Source organism: Pneumocystis carinii, assembly GCF_001477545.1.
Source record: "Pneumocystis carinii B80 chromosome Unknown supercont1.2, whole genome shotgun sequence".
Taxonomy (NCBI): Eukaryota; Fungi; Ascomycota; class Pneumocystomycetes; order Pneumocystales; family Pneumocystaceae; genus Pneumocystis; species Pneumocystis carinii.
Genome location: NW_017264714.1, coordinates 175,513 through 197,160, shown reverse-complemented (window position 1 = coordinate 197,160; position 21,648 = coordinate 175,513). Strand labels below are relative to the sequence as shown.

The 21,648-nt window shown below is 29.2% G+C and overlaps 14 protein-coding genes across 14 annotated transcripts; 4 read left to right on the top strand and 10 right to left on the bottom strand.

Moving 5' to 3' along the window:
* Positions 1-54: 54 nt before the first annotated feature.
* T552_00386 (hypothetical protein) lies at positions 55-1,225 on the bottom strand. The gene is made up of 5 exons (XM_018369001.1): positions 1,108-1,225; positions 974-1,067; positions 884-918; positions 587-833; positions 55-540 (listed from the first exon to the last, which is right to left on the bottom strand). Exons 1-5 carry the CDS (start codon positions 1,177-1,179, stop codon positions 101-103), a joined length of 888 nt encoding a protein of 295 aa, XP_018227269.1. The 5' UTR covers positions 1,180-1,225; the 3' UTR covers positions 55-100.
* Positions 1,226-1,808: 583 nt separating this feature from the next.
* T552_00385 (hypothetical protein) lies at positions 1,809-2,426 on the top strand. The gene has a single exon (XM_018369000.1). It carries the CDS (start codon positions 1,853-1,855, stop codon positions 2,378-2,380), a length of 528 nt encoding a protein of 175 aa, XP_018227268.1. The 5' UTR covers positions 1,809-1,852; the 3' UTR covers positions 2,381-2,426.
* Positions 2,427-2,555: 129 nt separating this feature from the next.
* T552_00384 (hypothetical protein) lies at positions 2,556-3,904 on the bottom strand (the record flags this gene model as incomplete). The annotated part of the gene is made up of 4 exons (XM_018368999.1): positions 2,556-3,378; positions 3,423-3,491; positions 3,535-3,602; positions 3,659-3,904. The coding sequence occupies 4 exons, from the start codon at positions 3,902-3,904 to the stop codon at positions 2,556-2,558; spliced, it is 1,206 nt and encodes a 401-aa protein (XP_018227267.1).
* A 261-nt stretch (positions 3,905-4,165) lies between these two features.
* T552_04067 (hypothetical protein) lies at positions 4,166-4,427 on the bottom strand (the record flags this gene model as incomplete). Its single annotated transcript, XM_018372118.1, has 2 exons — positions 4,166-4,323; positions 4,373-4,427. The coding sequence occupies 2 exons, from the start codon at positions 4,425-4,427 to the stop codon at positions 4,166-4,168; spliced, it is 213 nt and encodes a 70-aa protein (XP_018227266.1).
* Positions 4,428-4,787: 360 nt separating this feature from the next.
* T552_00383 (hypothetical protein) lies at positions 4,788-6,687 on the top strand. The gene is made up of 6 exons (XM_018368998.1): positions 4,788-4,913; positions 4,960-4,983; positions 5,028-5,245; positions 5,297-5,463; positions 5,516-5,927; positions 5,975-6,687. The coding sequence occupies exons 1-6, from the start codon at positions 4,830-4,832 to the stop codon at positions 6,639-6,641; spliced, it is 1,572 nt and encodes a 523-aa protein (XP_018227265.1). The 5' UTR covers positions 4,788-4,829; the 3' UTR covers positions 6,642-6,687.
* T552_04066 (hypothetical protein) lies at positions 6,677-6,974 on the bottom strand (the record flags this gene model as incomplete). Its single annotated transcript, XM_018372117.1, is given in 3 exon segments — positions 6,677-6,841; positions 6,862-6,879; positions 6,897-6,974. The coding sequence occupies 3 exon segments, from the start codon at positions 6,972-6,974 to the stop codon at positions 6,677-6,679; spliced, it is 261 nt and encodes an 86-aa protein (XP_018227264.1).
* Positions 6,975-7,489: 515 nt separating this feature from the next.
* On the bottom strand, positions 7,490-8,185 carry T552_00382 (hypothetical protein). The gene is made up of 4 exons (XM_018368997.1): positions 8,125-8,185; positions 8,067-8,080; positions 7,791-8,018; positions 7,490-7,741 (listed from the first exon to the last, which is right to left on the bottom strand). The coding sequence occupies exons 1-4, from the start codon at positions 8,142-8,144 to the stop codon at positions 7,536-7,538; spliced, it is 468 nt and encodes a 155-aa protein (XP_018227263.1). The 5' UTR covers positions 8,145-8,185; the 3' UTR covers positions 7,490-7,535.
* A 208-nt stretch (positions 8,186-8,393) lies between these two features.
* On the bottom strand, positions 8,394-10,440 carry T552_00381 (hypothetical protein; the record flags this gene model as incomplete). Its single annotated transcript, XM_018368996.1, has 5 exons — positions 8,394-8,729; positions 8,779-9,243; positions 9,286-9,971; positions 10,017-10,172; positions 10,215-10,440. 5 exons carry the CDS (start codon positions 10,438-10,440, stop codon positions 8,394-8,396), a joined length of 1,869 nt encoding a protein of 622 aa, XP_018227262.1.
* Positions 10,441-10,759: 319 nt separating this feature from the next.
* T552_00380 (hypothetical protein) lies at positions 10,760-11,796 on the bottom strand. Its single transcript, XM_018368995.1, has 5 exons — positions 11,696-11,796; positions 11,401-11,649; positions 11,179-11,306; positions 10,997-11,133; positions 10,760-10,945 (listed from the first exon to the last, which is right to left on the bottom strand). The coding sequence occupies exons 1-5, from the start codon at positions 11,748-11,750 to the stop codon at positions 10,804-10,806; spliced, it is 711 nt and encodes a 236-aa protein (XP_018227261.1). The 5' UTR covers positions 11,751-11,796; the 3' UTR covers positions 10,760-10,803.
* A 90-nt stretch (positions 11,797-11,886) lies between these two features.
* Positions 11,887-13,568, bottom strand: T552_00379 (hypothetical protein). The gene is made up of 9 exons (XM_018368994.1): positions 13,433-13,568; positions 13,370-13,382; positions 13,222-13,322; positions 13,139-13,171; positions 13,009-13,093; positions 12,688-12,962; positions 12,431-12,639; positions 11,991-12,388; positions 11,887-11,941 (listed from the first exon to the last, which is right to left on the bottom strand). Exons 1-9 carry the CDS (start codon positions 13,505-13,507, stop codon positions 11,922-11,924), a joined length of 1,209 nt encoding a protein of 402 aa, XP_018227260.1. The 5' UTR covers positions 13,508-13,568; the 3' UTR covers positions 11,887-11,921.
* Positions 13,569-13,718: 150 nt separating this feature from the next.
* On the bottom strand, positions 13,719-16,444 carry T552_00378 (hypothetical protein). The gene is made up of 13 exons (XM_018368993.1): positions 16,240-16,444; positions 16,094-16,191; positions 16,005-16,050; positions 15,879-15,961; positions 15,646-15,823; positions 15,451-15,601; positions 15,081-15,409; positions 14,940-15,035; positions 14,749-14,895; positions 14,555-14,704; positions 14,256-14,510; positions 14,075-14,216; positions 13,719-14,029 (listed from the first exon to the last, which is right to left on the bottom strand). Exons 1-13 carry the CDS (start codon positions 16,381-16,383, stop codon positions 13,764-13,766), a joined length of 2,085 nt encoding a protein of 694 aa, XP_018227259.1. The 5' UTR covers positions 16,384-16,444; the 3' UTR covers positions 13,719-13,763.
* Positions 16,445-16,517: 73 nt separating this feature from the next.
* Positions 16,518-18,279, top strand: T552_00377 (hypothetical protein). The gene is made up of 10 exons (XM_018368992.1): positions 16,518-16,641; positions 16,689-16,798; positions 16,846-17,006; positions 17,057-17,204; positions 17,248-17,356; positions 17,401-17,582; positions 17,640-17,782; positions 17,827-18,038; positions 18,080-18,183; positions 18,235-18,279. Exons 1-10 carry the CDS (start codon positions 16,562-16,564, stop codon positions 18,276-18,278), a joined length of 1,293 nt encoding a protein of 430 aa, XP_018227258.1. The 5' UTR covers positions 16,518-16,561; the 3' UTR covers position 18,279.
* A 189-nt stretch (positions 18,280-18,468) lies between these two features.
* T552_00376 (hypothetical protein) lies at positions 18,469-18,927 on the bottom strand. The gene has a single exon (XM_018368991.1). It carries the CDS (start codon positions 18,893-18,895, stop codon positions 18,515-18,517), a length of 381 nt encoding a protein of 126 aa, XP_018227257.1. The 5' UTR covers positions 18,896-18,927; the 3' UTR covers positions 18,469-18,514.
* Positions 18,928-18,950: 23 nt separating this feature from the next.
* Positions 18,951-21,487, top strand: T552_00375 (hypothetical protein). Its single transcript, XM_018368990.1, has 6 exons — positions 18,951-19,260; positions 19,304-19,418; positions 19,461-20,213; positions 20,255-20,343; positions 20,383-21,184; positions 21,235-21,487. Exons 1-6 carry the CDS (start codon positions 19,247-19,249, stop codon positions 21,439-21,441), a joined length of 1,980 nt encoding a protein of 659 aa, XP_018227256.1. The 5' UTR covers positions 18,951-19,246; the 3' UTR covers positions 21,442-21,487.
* The last annotated feature ends 161 nt before the right edge of the window (positions 21,488-21,648 follow it).

The window sequence follows — 21,648 nt, the reverse complement described above, 5'->3', positions numbered from 1 at the left end:
TTAATAGAGTTGTTTTATTAAGTTTATTTTTTGTAAATAGATGTTTTAATTAAATATTGAGATAAAGATTCTATGCTATGTATTTTGTAATGGTTTTATTTTATGTATCATCTAGAATATCAGGTGCAGCATTAATATGAATACTTGGTTTTGGCTTGAAAACAGGATTTTGTTTGAGAGCAGGTTTAGATGTAATATTTTTCTTTAATGAAGAATGTTGTAGAATTTTCCTTTGACGAACAGCAGTAGGGACAAATGTTGTTGATTCTTTTCTTAAATCTCGTAGTATAGAATCTGCGCTGTAGACAATAGTAGGTGTAGGAGTAGGAGTAGGTTGAGATGGTCCTTCGATAGATTTATTATTTTCAGATTGTTTTTCAGAATAAGAAGAATGCAAAGTGTTTGTTTTTTGGTCCAAAGTTTTTGGATGTTTGAAACGTTCTAGTTGATGCCTTTTTTTTCTTTTATCTAGATATGAAAAAGGTGGTGGCGATCCTTCTGGCATAGGAATGGTTGAAATTGATTCTGGTGTTGATGGTTCTAATCAATTTTAGGCTTTCTGGCTATAAACCCATCAAAAATATACCATTAGAAGATGTTTCATCATCTTCTATGTCACTCCATTCTTTGTAAGGCATTCCTGGTGGAGGAACACCATATGGATTATAAATAGGATCATAATAAATACTTTTTTCTGGATTTTTTGGTATTTTTTGTTGCTGTTTTTCCTCTTTTGCTTCTCTTGCTTTTGTTTTTTCACTTTCTATAATAGGACCTACATATTTTCTAGCTTTTCTTATTCTTTTAAGGTCGGACTCGAGTATTTCAAGATTCTAAATCCTCTCATTAATTCCCTTCTTATAAACATATAATTATCATTTACTGATCGATCTAGAGCACTCAATTGACCTTTCATCTCTAATATACATCATTAAATTAAATATTTTAGATAAAATCCAATAATAAAAAATACCAAGTCTCTTGAACTCTTGAATTTGTGCTTCAATCTTGTTAACATCTCTTCTTGCAAGCTTCTCATATTGAAGTTTTTGTTTTTCTGCTTTTGCCTAAAAATTAGAAAAAAGTAAAAATTATACATAAACATACTTTTTTTATATGATCTCTTTTTCTTTTTTTATGAAACTCTTGTGCTGGATTATAGCTTTTTTCTTTAGGCATATTTTTATACTATAAATATACTGTCTTGACGTTATCTCCGTTTGATTAAATATTGGTGAACTCTTGAAATTTTTTAAAAATAAATTAATTTTAAAACATTTCTAGTCATTTCTCAATAATCATTTATAAATATGTTTTTAATCTTTTTTTGTATTTTTTTATATTTATTAAAATACTTTTAAATGAATCATTGAAACCATTTGAAAATAATCCTTTACACTGTAATCATGTTATATTATCTTTTAATACGTTCTGACATGAATCTTTTTAATCTATTTTATTGAATATTTCTAAATATCCATGTTTTACGCTATCTTATTTTTTAGCTTGATATATAGAAAAATTAAACAAAATATTTAGAATGTATCATTTCTTCTAAAGTTTATAAAATATAGATTAGGTTGTTTTAGTTAAAAAATAAGGCTTTTTATAGCTCTTTGTTTTTTTTCTTTTAAGGGTCTTCTAAAAGAAAAAAGTTAACTAAAATAAGGCTAATTATTTTAGCCTTTAGCCCTGTTTAAAATAATTTAAAGGTTTATTTTTTAGATTGATATAGAAAATCTTGGGGCAATAATTCATCCGGCTCCCAAATCATTTAAATACATGTTTTTTTTTCTTGATAAAGTTATAGAATGGACAGATTATATAATATGGAAGAGTAAAGAAAAAATCAATGTGTTCGAATAATCTGCCATATAGAGATCATTCCATTCCAATTTCATTACCTAGTATTACCAGTCTTTATTCACAAAGTTTATTACCAAACAATTGTTCTTTTTTATATTTACCTCCACCAAAATTATCCAAGTCATTGAAAGTTAAAGAAAAGATGACATCGCTACCGATTTCATCTTTATTTAATTCTAATGAACAGAAATCAGGGCATTCGTCATTAACCTGCTGTTTAGATATACATGAATTGCTTTGTACACCAAGTGATTCTTTACAACAATCATTTAAAACATCCTTAATAGAAGAAACAAATAAGGATAAAAACAAGAGGAATATTAGATTTTGTGCTCCATATGAGCATAATGTATGTCCTCAATGTTTTAGAATATTTTCACGGCCTAGCTATCTTAAAATACATATTCATAAACATACAGCTGAACGGCCGTATACATGTTCAGTAGAAGATTGTAAACGATCATTTTTTTCACAAAGCAATATGAAAAGACATATGCATTTGCATAAATTGTAGAAAGATATAAATTTTAGTGAATTATTTAATAATATATTATCAATATATATATATATAAAGCGACGCTTTATACGATATTGAATAGAGAGGAAATGATTATAATATATAGTGTAGTCGTTTTTAATAAATGAATTTTACATTTCTAATAATTTAATAAAAATCTTACTAGAAATGTTCAAAAACCGAAAAGTAATTCCATAATGCCGCGTACTAATTTTTTACTCCATTGACTTTTGTTTTCTGTTTGTTGATGTTCTTGTGTAGTTGATTTATTAACAGATGACCATGTTATCCATGAATATGTTTTATCCGGTGTTTCTTTAAATATTCCTTCTGAACCTAATACCTCTATTCGTTGACCATTACATGAACTAGTTTTATAGGTATTCGATGGTGTTCTAAGTACTATATTAGGAGATTCTTGATGTGATATATGTGTTAATGAATGTCTTGGATTAATTGAACAATGAGATGACGGTGTTTTCGCATCTAAATCCATTACCATGTCTATATCTTTGTCTGTTTTGGTATTTGGTTCTTCAACTGGTGCAAATATACATCCTACCATATATGTTCCACCTATAATAGTTCCATTTGATGAAACTGCTTTGTTTGCCGATTCTTCATCCGCATATGTTATTTTAAGCCAATTACTACCCGTTGACATTGGATTTTCCGTAGAAGAATGATCCAAAATCTCGCCATATCTTGAAAAATGTGAAATAACATGAGATGTTAATGTTGCTGGAAATCCAAACAAAATAACTGCTGTTGGTATAGATGATTTAGGTGTTTCTTTAATCCTAGTTGATTCTGGCGTCGAATTAAATTCTGTTTCATTTAGTCGATTTCGTTTTCTTAAAAACTTACTGCTTTCTGAAACTTCATTAGATTCTAAATTCATAACAATATTCCCTTCCACATCATAAAGTGATTCAACCGGTGGTGCTTCTTCTTCTTGAATCTTATGACCTGCTTTTCCCCTCCTCGAATTCGATCTAATAATTATTAATCTAAAAAAATATACTAATCATTTAAAAACTTCGGCGTCCCAAAACTAGGCCCTCCAAACCAATTAGGCGGTGATGTAGATATCTTTCGAATACTCGATCTTAAATCTCTCAGAATCCTCATACATTCTTTTTTATACTTACGTAGATGGTCTCGCCGTAAATGACGGTTGACTCACTAACGGACTAGAACGATCTGGTGTATATGATTTCTATACATAAAAATTACCAAAAACTTCCTAAAAAATACATTCCTCTTCATTCATACCCTATATGGAAGCTGAGAAAGATGTGATGGTACATATTTCCTCTTTCCAACCGATAAATCCGGTGTATTACTCCGAGAAAAATAATTCTCTTGTTGACTTTGTGATCTAAAATGTCCACTTAATAATGACATTCCATATCCTCTAATTGCTGGAGATCCTAATGGTTCAATACTAGATATCGTTGATGATACACTTATTGGTGACACATTGTTTAAAGGTGTTGATCCTGTATCTCCACTAAACATATCTTTTACTTTATTAATTGTTTCTTAAAAATATTTCTTTTTATCCCTTTTATTACCTCTTTTTTCGCCCTTTTTAACGTCCTTTTAACCTCTTTTTAGTGCTTGTCTTACTTTGTTTCTTTTATTGAGGTTGATTTCTTGTGCGTGTTACTATAGCAACCTTCGTGTTGTCATGACAACGCTGTCTTAATAGTAAAGTAGTAACTAGTAGTAACTTTACTATAACAAAATGGGTGTTATTATAGAGATAGTGAAGTTGGATTATGATAATAGTTGAATTGTAGTAAGAATATTTATATTATTATGAAGAGAGTTATGCTCATCTGAGGAGACGTACGTTGATGTGGCGACCCCTCTATGTTGATGTGACAACCAAGTGTTACTATGACAACCCAGTGCTACTCTGACCCAGTGATACTCTACTCTGACAATGTAACGTTACTATAATGCCTTCGTTACCTTTGTTACCTTTGTTACTATAATAACCCATTGTTTCTATAACAACTAACTCCACAATATTCATATATTACTTGTATTACTTCTGACAACGTGGAGTTACCATAACAACGTAGATTTATTATAACATCGTAGCGTTACTATAACAATCGTCTCCTTACTATAACACAAGTCTTATCTCACTATAAAAATATTCCTATTTATAATAACAATCTTTAATCTTAGTATTGATAACTCCTCTGTTACCATAATAACTAACTCCTGCGTTACTATAATAACTAACTTCTCTGTTACTATAACTTCTGTGTTACTATAACAACTTCTGTGTTACTGTGACAACCCCGTTACTATAACAACCTCCCCTCCACCCCTCCTGCGTTGCTATAACAACCCCTTGTTGCCTCGGCAACCCCGACTATAAACACCGTCTGGACAACGTCTCACATCTGATCGTCTTTAAACCACCTTAATGGAGAGCTCAGAAGGGGTCAATGACACGGATTATGACCTTCTTGAAGTGGTCGGACATGGATCATTTGGATTAATTCGAAAGGTAGTTTTTTTGGGGATTTTTTTTGATGAATTTTGATGGAAAAAAGGTTAGAAGAAGATCGGATGGGATGGTAGTTTAAAAGGAGGAAAAGAGGAGAGACTTATAGATAAACAGGTATTTGCCCGTAAGGAGATTCATTATAGGAAGATGGAGGAGAGAGAACGGAAGCAGTTGGCGCTGGAAGTGCAGATTCTTTCGAATCTGCGACATCCACATATTGTGAGATATTATGGAAGGAGTATAGATCGGATGAACCATACGATCTATTTATATATGGAGTTTTGTGAGAATGGGGATCTTGGGAGTCTTATTAAGGAATGTCAACAGGAGAAGTAAAGAAGAAGAAAAGAAAGAAAGATAAAGATGTATTAAGATTAAATTAGTTCTATTATTCCGGAGAATATATTATGGAGTATTTTTGTTCAGTTGACATTAGCATTATACCGATGTCATTTTGGGGTGGATGCGCCGTCATCGGATATTTTAGTATCATCGACGCCGTCTCCATCATCATCAGTTATACTTCATCGTGATATTAAGCCGGACAATAGTAATATTTGAAACAAGGATATTTATTTAAGATTTTTTGATATATTTGATAGTATTTCGTGATGGAGAGATTTATGTTAAATTGGGAGATTTTGGACTTTCCAGGGTTTTAAATGATCCATCTAGAACATTTGCGCAAACATATGTTGGAACGCCATATTATATGTCACCAGAGATAATTAATCATGAACCCTATACGGCGAAATCTGATATTTGGGCACTTGGATGCACAATGTATGAAATGTGTACGAAATTACCGCCTTTTCGAGCAATGACGCAACCTGAATTGAATCACAAGATACGAAGAGGAATATTTCCACCAATTCCTGGTTTATATTCTATGACACTTAGAGATACAATAAGATGGTGTCTTGCTGTTGATCCAAAAAGAAGGCCAATGGCCTCTGATCTACTAATGATTGATATGTTTCGGGCTTATCGTAAAGAATTGGAAATCTTAGAACTGTAAAGTATCTATTTATTTGGTCATTTATATTAATATTTGTATCTAGTCGTAAAGAATTAAAGGCAAAAGAAAGTCATTTGTTAAAGAGAGAAGCAAGTGTTTTGGCAAAAGAAGAAGAGCTTAAAAATAAAGAAAGAATATTATATGAAAAAGAAATAAACTTAGGAAAGGCTATTCAAGCCCATGTTTGTCGATCACAGACGGAAATTGATCGACTTTATTCTAAAACACAAGAATCGGGACATTCTGGAGAACGAACTACAAATAGACCATCTATAGTATCATCCACGCATACAATCGCATCACTTCATTCCTTATCTTCTATTAAGGATAAACGTCATGTAACTATTGATAGCAATTTATCTGAATTATCACCGACTCGTTTTTCTCCGGGAGAAAGAAGACAAATAACAATATCGAGTATACCTATCCGCCAGCCATTGCAGGAAAACACATCAAAGTTATCTAATACTGCTTCAAATAAAACTCCAGTTACTCCTAGTCGCTTAAGAGCTTCTCCAAGTCATAGGAAAACTCTTGATTCCCCAATTCATAGTCAAGGGCTTTTAAGAGCTGAAATAAATCCTGAAACTACCAGAAATCTTCGAAATCCACGACCAACTGTTATGGAAATGTGGAAAAAGAATGTTTGGGAAGATGGAGATGAGCTCCCAAGTCCCTTTTTGCGAAAGAATGTCACTATATCCAATTGATGATGAAAATACTACATGAGATTTTAGTTAATCCGTTATTGTAATTTAATAGAAAGTTTCCCTTCTTCCTTGGTTATGTTCAAGTAACGTATTTGTTTTAAGTCCATATTCTTCATTTTTATAGAGATATTCAAAATAGAAATGTTTATAAAATAGGCCACATATTTTTCATTTGTTTGTATATGGTCTTTTATTTGTTTCTATTGCTTTTTGGTTTTACCTTTAAATCAAGTAAGCTCTATTTAAGAATTTAACAAATAATAATGCCTTATAACATCTCAATGTTTTGTTAAATTTGAAAGATTCAGATGCTATGACAACTAAATGTTGCATTGATCTGCTTTTTTTGTTAAAAATTTAACCTGTTATTTTAGATTTTATGAAACTTTTTGTGTAAAACGTAGCAAATAATTTTGCATAATATTTTTAAATCCATATTTGATTTTATTTTCATATAAATTGATATTAATTCTTATTTATATATTTTTTTGAGTAATAGAATTATTATTATTTTATATTTTCACCAGAAATTGGATATCTTTTTATTTCTTCTTCTATTTATATTTGAATCCATGTAAAACATTGATTATGGAATTTATACTTTCAATGTATATTTGAAAAAAAAGTTCCTTTCTCTAAATTATTATTTGGGTTGATCCCTTTGTATAGCTTATAATTATTACTAAAAATTTCTTTTATAAATCGTTTTGAAAGATTTTCATATATATTAATTTGTAAATTTAACATGTATTGTGTTTTGTATAATCAGTTATTAATGAAAAAAAACTCCTTCTTACTTTCTGCTTTCAAATAAGAACATATTCAACAAAAACATATCTAGAATAAAAAATATCAGGTAAAAACAACAACAATCTTTGATCATTTCGTTATGAATCAATTATATATAATATTCCTTTCTAAAACATAGGCTGTCCCCGGATGAATTTTTGTATAATAATTTGACAATGTTTCTAAAATACAAAATTCTCGCTTCGTATACCATTCAATAGCATCTTTGTTTTCCGTCCATACATGTAAATAAATAGTTTCTATATTTAATTTTTTTGCTTGTTCTAATATATGGTTTAAAAGTTTTTGTCCTTTAAATTTTAAAATAAACAACATATCATATTTTTGACAATAAAATACCTATTCCAAGACCTCTATAAGCTGCTAAAACCCCAAGCGTCATAAGATATAGCTTCTTATTTTCCAACTGACACCTAATACATCCGACACATATATCATTAAAATATGCAAGTTTAACCAATTCTCCCATCTTTAAGCTATCCTCATAGAATCTTTCATCATAAGTTATTGGAAATATGACCTGATGAAGCGTTCTAAAAAGACCCAGATTGTTTTCAGTTAAATCTACTAGTTTTTATCAAAAAAAAACCCTTCAAAAACGAAATATATATAAACCTAAGTCAATTCTTCTATAAATATTAGTAATTTATCATGAAAACCAATGTTTTTATGCCTTTTTACTGGATTCTCCATCTCAAGAATTTATGTGTAGTTGGCTATCGCTAAGATGAAAAATACTAAGATAAAGAGTCATATAAGAGTTGAAACATAATTATATTAAAATAAGTTATAGAAAGAGAATGAAAATGATATTGAATGTATTAAGTTTTAAGAGAGAATGTTTTAAATGTATAATAATAAATAGAAGAATTGAGATGATATATAATACGATGTTATACAACGTTTATATTACCTCAATATTGTTTGAGAAGATATGTGGTGTTACTTTTGATATTGTTTAATATAATATTGTTCGGAATTATGAGCAGTAGAGTTAGAACTTTGTGAAGAATAAGTGTAATATTGTTTTTCTGGATAAAGATATTGATCATAACCAAAAACTTTTCCGAATTTGTTTTGTTTAAAGACTTTTTGTTTATAATTATGAATTTTATCAGATAGAGTGTTTGTTTTAAAAGAGTGGTGATTAATATGATCTTTGGTAATAGCTAAAAAAGAAACGATAATGAAGTTCCATAGAGTAAAAATGAACAAAGTCAATAAGCCTATGGTAGATATCATTATAATTGTCATTCCTAACAATGCTCGTAATAATTCCTAAATATAGATTTAAAACAATAAGAATAATAAATATATATATATATACCGATATATTAAGGGAAAATGTAATAATGATTCCTAAACATGATGTTTTAATTGCTCCAAGAAGCAATTCAAGAATATACGCTCTAATAGATTCGAAAGGAAATAATATTAATATGCTTAATAAATGTAATAATTCGACTATAGAAAGTGAGATTGTTTGTGATTTAGATGGAAAGTTGAAAAGTCCTAAAAGAATTGCTTTACAAAGAGAATAAGTGAGAAAAACAAGATAAAAATGTTGTTTTTTAGAATTATATTCAACGATAAGCCAGCCCCAGTATTTAGCAGTCATTTCTGAATCCAATCTTCTAAAATGACTACGAAAGAAATGTAATAAGCTTAGAATTAATATTGGTACCACAAATATAAGTAGCGAAAACGCAGAGAGTATTTTAGGCTGATAAGCATCATGTAGTGCTAGCTGATAAATAGAAATAAATGATATTCCAAAAACATTAATAACAAGCTGGAAAAGTAAGTAAATTTTTATAGTATTTATGGAATTAACCAATCTTAAAATTGACAAAAGGTTAAAATTCATCCAGTTTCTTCGAATAAAAATTTCATTTCGTCTAATAATCCTCGTAATAAAACATACAATTGTAGAAATGATAAGAAATCCTATAACGGCTGAAACAAAGCAAATAATTGATATTATAAACGCATTAGTGTTAGCTATTTTCAAATAATTAAGTTGTCCTTGAATACCTTGATGAGAGTTTGATAATGAAAAATTAATGTTATTTTCTTTTCCTTTAGCATTTCCTAAACTGAGATGTATATGTTTCTCCGCAAATTTATTAAAAAGATATATAAGTTCCTGAAAATATTCAATAAGCCCAAGAGAAAATGAAAAATTGGAAGCCCATGCTATTAAAGAAGTCGGATATACTACATTTTCCATTGCAATAGTCGCTAAAAATTGAAAATAACTCCAAAATGTTAATAGCCCAGGAATAGAATGAGATGCTGCTAGCAAAGCATATGAAAAGCTAGATTGAGAAGAAAATGCCATAAAAGATGTAAAAGCAGATAGCCCAAGAAATCCAAGACATATCCATGTTATAATATTATTATGAAATGATTGTTTATTTACAATATCTGTTTTTAAACAACCTAATTCTTTCCCTGTCACTGCTGAATGAAAATAAAAATACACTTCTCCTTGAAAATCCGGGATATTAAAAAAAAATTCTAGCGCTTTTAATCATTTTAAAGCAAAGCTAATCATATTAAAACCTGGAACATTTGATTCTTCTGCTGAAAGAGGTAATACTCCTTTGGTTAAAAAATATGGTGTTGAGACTATAGAACATAGTCCTGGAATCTTAATAACACATGGATCATATGTTTGTTTAATATGCTTTTTTTCATGTACTGTAAACAAAAATGTTACTGTTTTTTTAAGCTTAACTTTTCACTAAAAATTAAGCATACTCATTATCTTATCATCCACTGAACTTTTTCCTGACATTTCAAATTCCATTAATAGTTCTTTATGATAATATTTCCCTGAAAAATGTGTAATCTCAATTAATGGATTATCTGAACATGACTCATAGTTTCTTGAATAAAAAACATTATCAACCAATGAAATATGATTCTGGAATGAAAAAACAGATGAAATACATAGTAATAATATAAAAAAACTCCTTCTAAGCATCTTTTCTTCTACCAAAAAATATTATAATACACCAAAACACTCGATTTCAATCAATAAATATCCTCTGTTCACCGTTCAAATTGTAAAAAGGATATAAGGCACGTCTATAATACAAATTATTTATTTATTTATTGGAAAAATGCCTTTATTTAAGGCTATTTTCTTGTTATTTTATAACACTTGTTTTTTGTAGGTTCACGTCGATTATCAAGATAATCAACAAATATTTATCTGAGGAGATAAGGAAGAATGTTAAAGAAATATATGAAATGAAAGTTAAATATTGTGAAGGAAATAGGTAGATATAAATGTATTTGAAGGTAGATAGTTTCTATGTATAATAGAGATGATAATATAAAGTGATTATTTTAAGAGATGATGAAGAGCAATAAGATCATTATTAGATATTTTTTCCTCGAGATCTATTTCCCTGTCTCCTTTTGAATTTATAATGATTGTTTTGTCAATATTTGTATCTCCAAACTTGATATTTATAGTATATTTTCTATGAAAAAATAATTAGTGAGATTAAATTTGAAATATTAGATAATTTTACTGATTTTTTATTTGTACTAATGTAGCAGAAGAATCACATAATATTGTAAAGTCAGAAAAGACCGTTTCTAATTCACGAATATGAGACGAACGAATTGTATAATAAAGAAGTTGTTTGCGTATTAAAATGAGAAATATCTAGAAAATATATTATTATTAGGTTTTAATAAACATGTAATTTACGTTGATGTCCTTGTTTAGCCATTTTTTTATAAGTAAATCAATATCAATAAAATTAGGTATGGTATGTTTATATAGTGATAATATAGTATCTACGCGAAAGATCAAATAGTGAGGTTCTAGAAATACGCCTAAAAATCATCTTAAATATGTAAAGATTTAAGTTTAAAATAGAACCTATAATAATCTATGTTACATTTTATTATTTGTCTTAATATAATTTACCTTTATGAAAAATATCAATTCTAGCTCCTACAAGTTTATATACCGATTTTTTTTTTAAATGTAAATATTTTTCTGGATTAGATGGAATAAAGAATGTAATTCCTGACAATCTGTATATTTTTTCAATATTCCATTCACTTTTGATCGGTTTTAAATCTTGAGGTGCCTTTCCATAAGTATATTCGTGAGCAGGAGGCTCTTCAAGCATTCTTAATAATAAATCATCTCTCTTTGATTTGAGTCTTTTTACTATTTCCTATATTAAATGTATTTCTAAGAAAAAATAAGATTTTACATTCTTCATGAAGCGACGAAATATCTGTCTGATATTGTGCAAGTATTGATGCCATTCCAAAAGAAAAAAAAAGTATACACCACTTGTCTGATATATTCTTAAGCTTATTGACCTGTTATTGAGCTTTATAAAACAATTATTCTTTAAAAAAATGAATATTTGTTATTGATCCCGATAGAGAGAAAATATCAAGTATATATAAAGAGGAAGAATATATACATATGAACTATAATTGTGTGTGAATTCCTTGTATGATTATTAGTTATGATATTAATTTTTCTAAAAGTAATGATACCTTTTGTGGGTGGAAACATTTCTTGTATATTGATACCCATTTGTGCAGCTTGTTGTTGAATAATTTCATTTATTTGATGAATAGGCATTCCAGATTGTTTAAGTTGCATTGTTCTAATTTGAAGCATTGTCTTTTGTGCTCTTAGTATATTTTGTTGTTCTTTTGTGTATATATTTGCAGATCGTACTTTTAACATAGGTTTAATTGTAGAAGGATTAGCAACAGATGATAGTACGGCGTTTCTTTGCTGCAATTTTTGTATAGATGGATCATCGTTAAGAACGTTAGGAGCAGAAACTTGAGAATTTTGTTTTTGATAAATCTGAGAGAGGTTGAAATTGCGATAAGCTCGTGATCTTTTATGACGGAATTTTTCAATAAAAGCAAGACGTGTAAAGCTAACATTATAGTTAATTGAAAAATAATATTGTATGATATACCTAGGCTGAAAACTTTTTCCTTGTTTTTCATCCATAATTAGCATAAGTTGTTCTTCTTCTGCTTTTTTCGCTTCATCAATTTTTTTAGTTGGACTTTGCTTTCTTTTTTTCATAATTGGAGGTATAAGTTCACATAATTCTGAAAATATTCTTGTCATAACCATTGGGTTTGTTGCTGGCTGTAGGTAAAGAACAGGCGTAGTTGCTATCTAGTGATATTTTAATAAAAATAATAAATAAAAACTTAAATTATTCACTAATATTTGCGACTCAAATTCTATGGCCATTTCATCGTTAAATTTTCCGCCTGTTGATTCACTAAAAAGGCACATTTCTGCCCATATTGTTTCTGATGATGGTTTTAATACTGTATAATAAACCTTTTCTGTAACATTTATTGTAGAAAAGCTTCTAGGAGGCGATTTTGAAGGAATCACATGTTCATTCACAACTTTTGTATCCTTGTTTCCATTTTGATTAGAATTCTCATCTGCACTCTGTCTATGGTCTCGTATTTGTACAATTAAACATCCTTTTTAATTCATTAAAATAAATATCACTTTTAATATTAAAATTACCTTCATAAAAACGAGTTCTGATATCTCTAAATATTTCAACACATTCTGGAGGTATTGTTTCCATTCTAATACATTCCAAAATTATCTTTCTATAATTAAAACTTTTCATTTATTTTCCTCAATTATATACTTTCATAGGACTATTATAAAGAAACACCCCATCCTTTTTATGTTAGAAACAATAATATACTTTCATAAAGATCTCGTATTTGCCTGTTGTTCAAATCTAAAATGTGTAGGATACATATGAAGAATTAATGATGGTGATTCATCTTTATATCGCTCTAAAAGCTCGTCTGACGATCTAACCAATGCTATCATTCATATTAAAATCTTAAAATGCTCTTTTCTTCATGTTTACGTAGAAATTTGTCCTATAATTATGTTATTTTTCCTTATCTTTTTTATTCATTTATATATATACTTGTGCTTCTTTTTTAACTTCTTTTTGGATCTGATCAGCTCTAAAACCTGCTTTTTCATTGATTTTTCCTGTCATTAAAATATATTAAACCTTTTCAATTCTCTTAATTCCCTTTAAATATTTTAATATATTTTTTATATCTTTAAGTGCTGATTGATTTGTTGTAGATCGCTTCAGGAAAAAAATGTTAATAGATATAAGAAATATAAAAAAAAAGATATTTTTGATCTTATTTGTAATGATTAAGACCTACTTTTTCTGAATTAAATATTTAATTTTTTATAAATATTAAGAGTTGAATTTTTTATGTTACATATTTTTATAATTATTTTTAAGAGTCTGAAAATGGAGTTATAGTTGCAATTGCGCCACCTAGAACATGAGAGACTCTGCTTCGTAAAGGCTCGTATGCGCATTCTACATTGAATGTTTCTAAATTAATTTTTGCGATATGATTATCAATATGAATTTCGAAAATATCGTTGTTAATGACAAGTGCATGACCGAATTGAGATTTTAGAAACATTTCTATTCTGTTCTTTTTTTCTTCGTTGTCAAAATTGGAGTGTATACAGTGATTATTATGATTAGAAGTTGCTAAAATTCATATTATGATTTTTTTATATAATATTAGAGGGTTACTTTTTATAGAAGAAGGATTTATTTCTGCAGAGAGAATAATTGCAAGAACAGTGTCAGCAATTGTGTCATTTAATGTATTTCCTAGCCATTCTAATGAAAGGATGTTTTTTTGAAGACATTTTATGGATATTATGTCCATAATCTAATATATCAAAAAATACATAGATAAGGGGGAAATTACCTTAAGTACTCTATTATTATTCTCATCTATTTCATCTTCGATTGCACCAAACATTTGTTCAAGATGATAATGTAAAACATCAATACTTGCGTGAAAAGAAAGGGTCTGACGTTGCATAATAATACTTGTTGTTAGCCCGCCAAATTCTTTTAAATCTTCTAATGCCATAATATTTATCTGAAAGTCTTTTTGAACCATTATTCCACTAATAACATGATTGTTTTCTGGAGGAGTTTCTGCAATATGACCTATTGTCTAAAATATATAAGAATATAATAGAAATAAATGGTTTATAATACTCTAGCTATTTTATCTCCTTTAAATGTGAGTTTTAATGTTTCGCAATTTTTGGGGTTATAGACATGAACTTCATTTTTCCTATGAGAATATTTGCTTAATAATGCACTTTTTAGTCGACCCATATTATTTTGTTCTCCATGTACTAAGATCTAATTTTTTATTAAAAAATAACATAATAAAAATCAAAGTTTACAATATGATTTGCATTTACAAGATCTATAAATTGGCTATTTTGTATATAATCGACATGAGCTTCAAAAGATATTTCTTCAATTGTCATTCTCCTAGGGATTTTTTGACCAGTAAGTGAAATAATTTCTGAAGGTTCATTTAATATTTGCTAAATTGTTAATTAAAATAAACAATTTATTGTTTTACGCATACTTTTGCCATAGTTCCTTCTACACAATATCCTGCGATAATTAAACCATTTTTTGGATCAGGACACCACTTTTCTAAAAGTGTTCTAGAAACACCATTCTATCCAATGTGTTATAATTAACTAAACCCATTTTAAGTTCATACTTGTAGCATTCCGGGCGATGCAAGCATAACACAGGGTCCGATATCTTCAAACCGGTCTAATGATTTTAAACTGCTAATATATCTGAATATAAAAGGATTTCTTTCTTCGAATGCTTTTCTGATTTTATTGTTCATTGTGTTAATATATGTCTGATACACTGTCATACATTTTTTAGCTAAACTACACGCATAATAAACAGGAATAGAATGAAGTTCAGGGTGATTATGCCAATATTCATCAATAATTAACATCAATTCTTGAGTCCTTCCAAGTGCAAATACCGGTATCAAAACTCTTCCTCCTCTACGAATAATCGAATGGATTATATCTAAATCAATCAGTTTTTGATATTTAAAATAATATATATACTCGTTAATCGCGATTCTTTTTCTGATACTGGTTGATGTGATGCTGTTCCATATGTTGATTCTGTTATTAATATATCAGGCTGTATTGGTGGAAGTTCCGCTGGTATAAGATGTCTATCTTCTTCCCTTGAATAGTCACCCGTAAAAAGTATCTATTATTATTATTAAACTTTATAATTATCCTTAAAATATTCACCTTAATTCCCGCTATTTCTATAAAAAACATTGCTGCTCCAAGTACATGTCCTGCATGATATGGCGTAAATTTAACCCCATTCACTTCAATCGTTGAATGATAATCAACCACTTCTATCTTTTCAAACGATTTTATTAAATCCTTTTCTTCATATAAATGTTCTTCTGATGTCGTATTGCTATTTTCATCAATTATTCCATTCTTTTCTTTTTTTTTTTGCTACTATAATCTACCTAACTCTCAAAAAATCCATAAGCAACCATTTATATATAGCTTTTGTAGGATGCGTCATAAACACTCTTCCCTTAAAATTTGTCTTCATATTTAGTAATGTTTTACTTCATTATTAACATTTATACTTTGGTTATTACATATGGAAGTGATGCTACATGATCTACGTGAAAACTACCCCCATCAGTTCGCTCAAAAAACATCCTATCAAACTAACTGGCTAATAAGTAAAATATCCACCGTACTAAGATCAATTTCATCATAAAATGGAAGCGCTGAAAGCCCATTATATGCCGGATGAACTCCTGCATCAAGCTACCCCCATAATTAACCTTTTTTTCCCGTTTTTTCGACATACCCTACCATAATCGTTTTCCCTCTAAATTGGATTATATGGCACGAGCGTCCTACCTCGTTTCCTGCCCCCAAATTTGTAAATTCAAAAACTGATGCTGAATCCATCAAATTTTCATCTTTTTCTCCCGTTCTTTTTAGTGACCTCTCCATTAACCCTTCAATTACCCTTTGATCATATTAAACGCTCTGTTTTCCCTCTTTTTTCCTCTTTTTTCCCTATAAATATCCCCCTAATCTCCCTTCACTACAGCTCTCTCATTTTTCTGTCGTTGATCGCTGCTTTTTTTCGATACGCTCAACCTCCCTCATATTAATCTGACTTCACCAAATGGCTACTCAGATAAAAAGCCGTCAAACAGCTGGACCATGCGGGTTTCAGGCTATTATTCTTGCAGGATTTGGTACTGGGTAAGTTATTTATTGTTTTTCAGCGTTTTTTTTTCATTTTTTTATAGTTTATATCCATTGACAGAAGCAAATAATCTTCCCAAGGCATTGCTGCCGATTGCAAACAAGCCTATGATCTGGTACGTCTTGAAATGGTGTGAAGAAGCAGGATTTTTGAGTATATATATGTGGATAAGAGGGTTTTTTTGTTTTGAGAAAGAATAGGTGTAATGGTTATTTGTCAAACTCAAGTAGAATCATGCCTTTCATCGTACTTGAGAAATGTATATGATGGACATATTAGAGTCCAGGTTTATGCATTGAGTGGTGTAGATGATGTTTTGGGGACGGCAGATGTTATAAGAAAAATTCATGATAAGATAAAAGTATGATGGGATGAATTGAGGGAAGAGGAGGAGTTAATAAGTATATTTAGAGTGATTTTATTATATTAAGTTGTGATTTAATAATGAATCTTCCTCCGCATGAAATTTTGGATTTTCATAGGATTCATACGCCTACAGTTACGTTTTTATTGTATGATATATCTAAGGATGAGAATTTTATTATATCTAAGGATTCAGGTATTTTTTTAAATTGATAGGTTTATGAATAAAAAACAAGTAGATCGAAAAATGTTTTTTGGTATCAATAAGTCAGATAATTCATTGGTTTTTGTGAAATCAGAGGGTGAAGTGAATGAAGAATTTATTGTACGAATGTCTATGCTTTGGAAGTAGATTATTTTTTAGAAAAGAAATATGAATTTAACTGTTGGAGATATCCACGAATTTATGTTACGAGTACGTTGAGGGATTCACATCTTTATATTTTTAAACGATGGGTATTGGATCTTATTGTTCAGAATGAGCGAATATCTTCAATACAAGAAGATTTAATTCCATTGCTTCTTAAATTCCAGTATCAATCTCTTTTATTGAAACGATATAATATTAAAGAACGTATGAAAAATAATACAAGAAATGTTTTAGATTTATATGTTTATTTACTTTGTTTAGTTTGTTCGCGTAATTATGGATATAATCTTGGATCTGATAGTTTAGATGAGAAGCCAGTTAGAGTGATTTCATATTTGCTTCCTGATAATCGATATTGCTTGCGTTCAAATACAATTCAGGCATATACAGATCTTAACAGAAATGTCTTTTTTTTTTAGAGAAAGAAATGATATTAATATATTTATAGTTATCAAAAATATCTGCAGAACCTCGAGTATGTACAACTGCAAAAATGGCCCAAAAAGTTATCATTGGAGCGGATTCTTTAGTTGGCGAGAATACGAAAATTGATGAGCGATGTAATGTAAAAAAGAGTGTTATTGGTGCCAATTGCATTTTGGGGAAATCGGTCACTGTAGTTAACAGTATTATTATGAATAATGTTAAAATTGAAGATAGGTTAGTCTTTTTTTTTTTGGTTTTTTATTAAAGTTTTCTAGTGTAAGGCTAGATGGATGTATAGTTTGTGTTAATAGTGTTATTGGTGCAAAAAGTAAGCTAAAAAATTGTTGCATAAGTGGAGGCTATGAAGTTCCTTCTGAAAGTGAGTAATATTTCATTAGATCTGGTTGGTTTATAGCTAAAACATTTATAGCATGCGCTAGAAATGATAATTTAATTGTTTTCGATGGTATATAACTCAAAAATACATTTTCATTCTTTTTCTCATTAACCTTTTCTTTTCATAATTTCATTGAACATATTAACATATAGACCATTCTCAAATAATAGGTGCTAAAACAGTAAAATTACACATTTCAATCTCAAACAAATGATTTATTATATTTAGTAGTTGTATTTTTTCAACATTGCTGTTACGAGGAATGTTTTCTTCTATTGATCAAACAATTCAACAAAATATATCGCTTTCTAAATCAATCTTCGTCATTTTTCCTTGGCTTAGCTAATCCTTCGTTCATTTTATAATAAACAATTGTGCTATCTGGGCTTACAATTCCTAGCAACAATGGTTGTTCATCTTCACGTATATTTCGAAATTCTTCATATAATTCACTTAATTTTCTTATAGAAACATTTTCCTCATATGAACATGGATAAACATATGTAGTCTTATGGTTTTGAGGTGAAATCCCTTCAATAATTGAGCGGTTGGATGGTAAACAATGAATTTTTAATTCTAACCAGAACTGAGATAAAAGTAGATCTGTATATACAGAATAAAGAAGACCATATGTATCTAAAGAAGAGTATTTTGTTAGTTCTTTTGGAGGGAATGTTAAAATATGCTGTTCCATTAAATTTTAAAAATTTTATAAGCTGAGCTATAATCTACGGATATTAAAGGCTTATTAGACAAAAAATATCTATGAAATAGCTGGAAAATATAATATTTTAAATGGATAAAGAAGATATTCTTAATAGAAACAGTAAAGAGAACTCAGAAGATGCAGTATCAACTAAAAAAAGAGCAAAAAATTCGAACTTAAGGATGATTATGGTTGAATCAGATTCCCCGGGTTTGTATTTTTGAATAAAGGCCGGGAAATGGCTAAGGAATGGATTGAATAGCAATTAGAGAAGGGTGTATTGATGTCAAGTCGTTTGTGAATTCAAGAAAGTTTGAAATTCGATCACTTTTTGAGGCAATGAGATGTTCTCGGTGGTTAATGAATGATATATTCCTTAAATATTGATATTTTTAGTCAATTATCAGCACAAAGGGCTTTTCAAAGCTTGCCTAGGTTTTTAAGAAGAAGATCAGCATCTCATAATTTTAAAAGAGTGCCAAAATATCTACGTATTAGAGCAAAAAATGAAGTATAACCTTTTTTTGAGGATTTATTGCTCTAATATTCTAAGATCAAGAATGGAAATGCATTGAAAAAGAAAAGGATTAGGAGGAGAAAAAGGATGCATCTTTTGACGGTTCATAAATTGAGGAAATTTGGAGTTAGGAATGTTTTAGCATCTGAAGTTCCAAAAGATGAATTAAATGAAAGTAATGAGGATTTCCCAAAAGTAAAAAAGGTAAAAGGAAGGTTTTATAAAAGACAAAAAGATAAAACATGGCTTCCAACACATTTATGGCATGTTAAACGTGCTAAAATGTTGACAAAATGGTCTTATTCTATAGCAAAGACGCCTACTGGAAAATCATATCGTCCAACACATAAGTTTGCTAATATAAGTGGTGCTGTTGCATTTGATACAAGTTATTTTTGTACAATATGTTTATGGGGTGAAATTGAGAATTTAAAACGTGTTTTACAACAGTTTACAGCAAGTGATTCTGGAGTTACTAGAGAAAGATATACGAGGGGCACTCGATTCTGCCAAACTATGATATATCATAAAGATTCTAATTTTCTTTCTCTTATTTGTCCTGCACTTTTTTTATGGCAAAAGATTGGAGACTCTCAATGTGTCATGATTAGGTTTCATCCAGTAGCTTTTAAACAAGTATATATTCAGATAAAAGAAGCCTCATGTTTGGAGAATGTTAAGGTTGAAGATTGTAGGTTTGATATCGGTGGTATAGATATTCATGGGCCTGCGTCAACGTTAGCTTTGCAATGTTTGTTTGATGTTAAAATGTCAGATACAATATCTCAAGTATCTATTATGCTTATTTTAAAAATTATTGAATTTTCTAGATTTGGTCAGAAATAAAATATGTATCACAAATTAAATCGCTTCCTATAGGTATAGTTATTCCTCTTGATATTAGAGATCCTCGATTAACGTATGTTTTCTTACATAATTTGATCTTTCTAATGAGTAGGTTTCCTCCTAGGATTATAAATAATGATAAAGGTTTTTCTGATGTGTCAATTAAATCTTGGAAAGATGATTTAATACCTTCTTCTCGACTATTTGATAGTGAAGCTCGCATGAGATGTCAAAAAAATCAGCTTTCTCAGCAGCGTATAAATCACCTTCGTTCTGAATCTTCTGAATCTTCTGTGCCTTACGATATACCTATTTTACTTTTTCGTTGTGAAATTTGTTGGACAATACTTGCACCATGGAATTGGATAACTCATCTTTGGCACTCTTTAATGCATATTCCAAGGGTTCGTTTTGGTGGAATACAAGAAAAGCATCAATTGGAGTTTGAAGAGGGAATTCCTTATTTTCCATCAGATTATCATGGAACATTGGCTGGTGATGAAAATGAAAAAATTGAAGCTCAATATAGGGAATTTGAATGGAAGAAAAAACCTCCTGCAAAGAGAGTATCATGGTCTTCTGTTGTTACAAAGGATGGGAAAGGCGAACTTGGAAATCCATTTATTTGTGATTGGAGTTATTTATTTTTAAATTTTAGCAAAAATAATTCTGATAATTCTGAAAATGAAAATAAATTACTACATATGGATCTACATTTAGTTTCTGGTGTTGATGTCAAATCTAAATTTGATACAAATCTATATAAATCTATGAAATTGATTTTTATTGTCAAGATTACTATGTTACGAAGAGGTTGTCCTGATTCTTGTGCTAGAGTTTATTCTATTCCTGCTGAAGAAAAAGAAATTTGGAGTCGTTTTTCAAAAGAAATAATATGTTTTGGTGATGAAAATGTATTATTACTATTATTTTTATATTTTATATTAATATTTCATTTATATAGTATCCTCTCTGTCCATCATCTGATAATCTTCTTGGTTTTGTAACAACTGGCAATTTTAATTTAAAAAGAGGAAAAACAACTGCTATTGGGTGTTTTGCATTACATAAAATATCAAAAACTTTACTTCATGATAAAGAAAAATACTGCATAATAAGAAATGTTGGTTCTAGTACCGTCAATATTGCTAAATGGGATTTTGTTGATTAAAAATATTCTTTATATATTTAATCCTTTGTTTATTTCATTAATATTTAATTAGGACTTTGTTTTATATAAATATATACTTCTATACATCTATTATCTTCGATCTTAAAGCTTATTAAAATTTTATAATTTTGTTATTAAAAACTATAAATATTCTAACCTGGAAACCTATTAAGGTCTATGATATTCCTATTAGACATTGTTATGTTT

Coding starts and splice junctions, on each gene's coding strand:
- T552_00386 (XM_018369001.1), bottom strand. CDS start 1,179: ATGCCTAAAGAAAAAAGCTATAATCCAGCACAAGAGTTTCATAAAAAA. Junction 919..973: donor TCAAGAGTTCAAGAGACTTG/GTATTTTTTATT, acceptor GATGTATATTAG/AGATGAAAGGTCAATTGAGT. Junction 541..586: donor TGATGAAACATCTTCTAATG/GTATATTTTTGA, acceptor AAAATTGATTAG/AACCATCAACACCAGAATCA.
- T552_00385 (XM_018369000.1), top strand. CDS start 1,853: ATGTGTTCGAATAATCTGCCATATAGAGATCATTCCATTCCAATTTCA.
- T552_00383 (XM_018368998.1), top strand. CDS start 4,830: ATGGAGAGCTCAGAAGGGGTCAATGACACGGATTATGACCTTCTTGAA. Junction 4,914..4,959: donor CATTTGGATTAATTCGAAAG/GTAGTTTTTTTG, acceptor GATGGAAAAAAG/GTTAGAAGAAGATCGGATGG. Junction 4,984..5,027: donor GAAGAAGATCGGATGGGATG/GTAGTTTAAAAG, acceptor ATAGATAAACAG/GTATTTGCCCGTAAGGAGAT.
- T552_00382 (XM_018368997.1), bottom strand. CDS start 8,144: ATGGAGAATCCAGTAAAAAG. Junction 7,742..7,790: donor TTATAGAGGTCTTGGAATAG/GTATTTTATTGT, acceptor TAAAATTTAAAG/GACAAAAACTTTTAAACCAT.
- T552_00380 (XM_018368995.1), bottom strand. CDS start 11,750: ATGGCATCAATACTTGCACAATATCAGACAGATATTTCGTCGCTTCAT. Junction 11,650..11,695: donor TTCGTCGCTTCATGAAGAAT/GTAAAATCTTAT, acceptor TATAGGAAATAG/TAAAAAGACTCAAATCAAAG. Junction 10,946..10,996: donor TTAGTACAAATAAAAAATCA/GTAAAATTATCT, acceptor ATTTTTTCATAG/AAAATATACTATAAATATCA.
- T552_00379 (XM_018368994.1), bottom strand. CDS start 13,507: ATGACAGGAAAAATCAATGAAAAAGCAGGTTTTAGAGCTGATCAGATC. Junction 13,172..13,221: donor ATTTTAGATTTGAACAACAG/GCAAATACGAGA, acceptor TAACATAAAAAG/GATGGGGTGTTTCTTTATAA. Junction 12,640..12,687: donor AATTTGAGTCGCAAATATTA/GTGAATAATTTA, acceptor AAATATCACTAG/ATAGCAACTACGCCTGTTCT.
- T552_00378 (XM_018368993.1), bottom strand. CDS start 16,383: ATGGAGAGGTCACTAAAAAGAACGGGAGAAAAAGATGAAAATTTGATG. Junction 16,051..16,093: donor GATATTTTACTTATTAGCCA/GTTAGTTTGATA, acceptor TGATGGGGGTAG/TTTTCACGTAGATCATGTAG. Junction 14,030..14,074: donor AAATCCTTCTTCTATAAAAA/GTAACCCTCTAA, acceptor TATGAATTTTAG/CAACTTCTAATCATAATAAT.
- T552_00377 (XM_018368992.1), top strand. CDS start 16,562: ATGGCTACTCAGATAAAAAGCCGTCAAACAGCTGGACCATGCGGGTTT. Junction 17,205..17,247: donor TATTATATCTAAGGATTCAG/GTATTTTTTTAA, acceptor AAAAACAAGTAG/ATCGAAAAATGTTTTTTGGT. Junction 18,039..18,079: donor AATGTTAAAATTGAAGATAG/GTTAGTCTTTTT, acceptor AAAGTTTTCTAG/TGTAAGGCTAGATGGATGTA.
- T552_00376 (XM_018368991.1), bottom strand. CDS start 18,895: ATGGAACAGCATATTTTAACATTCCCTCCAAAAGAACTAACAAAATAC.
- T552_00375 (XM_018368990.1), top strand. Junction 20,214..20,254: donor TGTCAGATACAATATCTCAA/GTATCTATTATG, acceptor TGAATTTTCTAG/ATTTGGTCAGAAATAAAATA. Junction 20,344..20,382: donor ATTAGAGATCCTCGATTAAC/GTATGTTTTCTT, acceptor TCTAATGAGTAG/GTTTCCTCCTAGGATTATAA.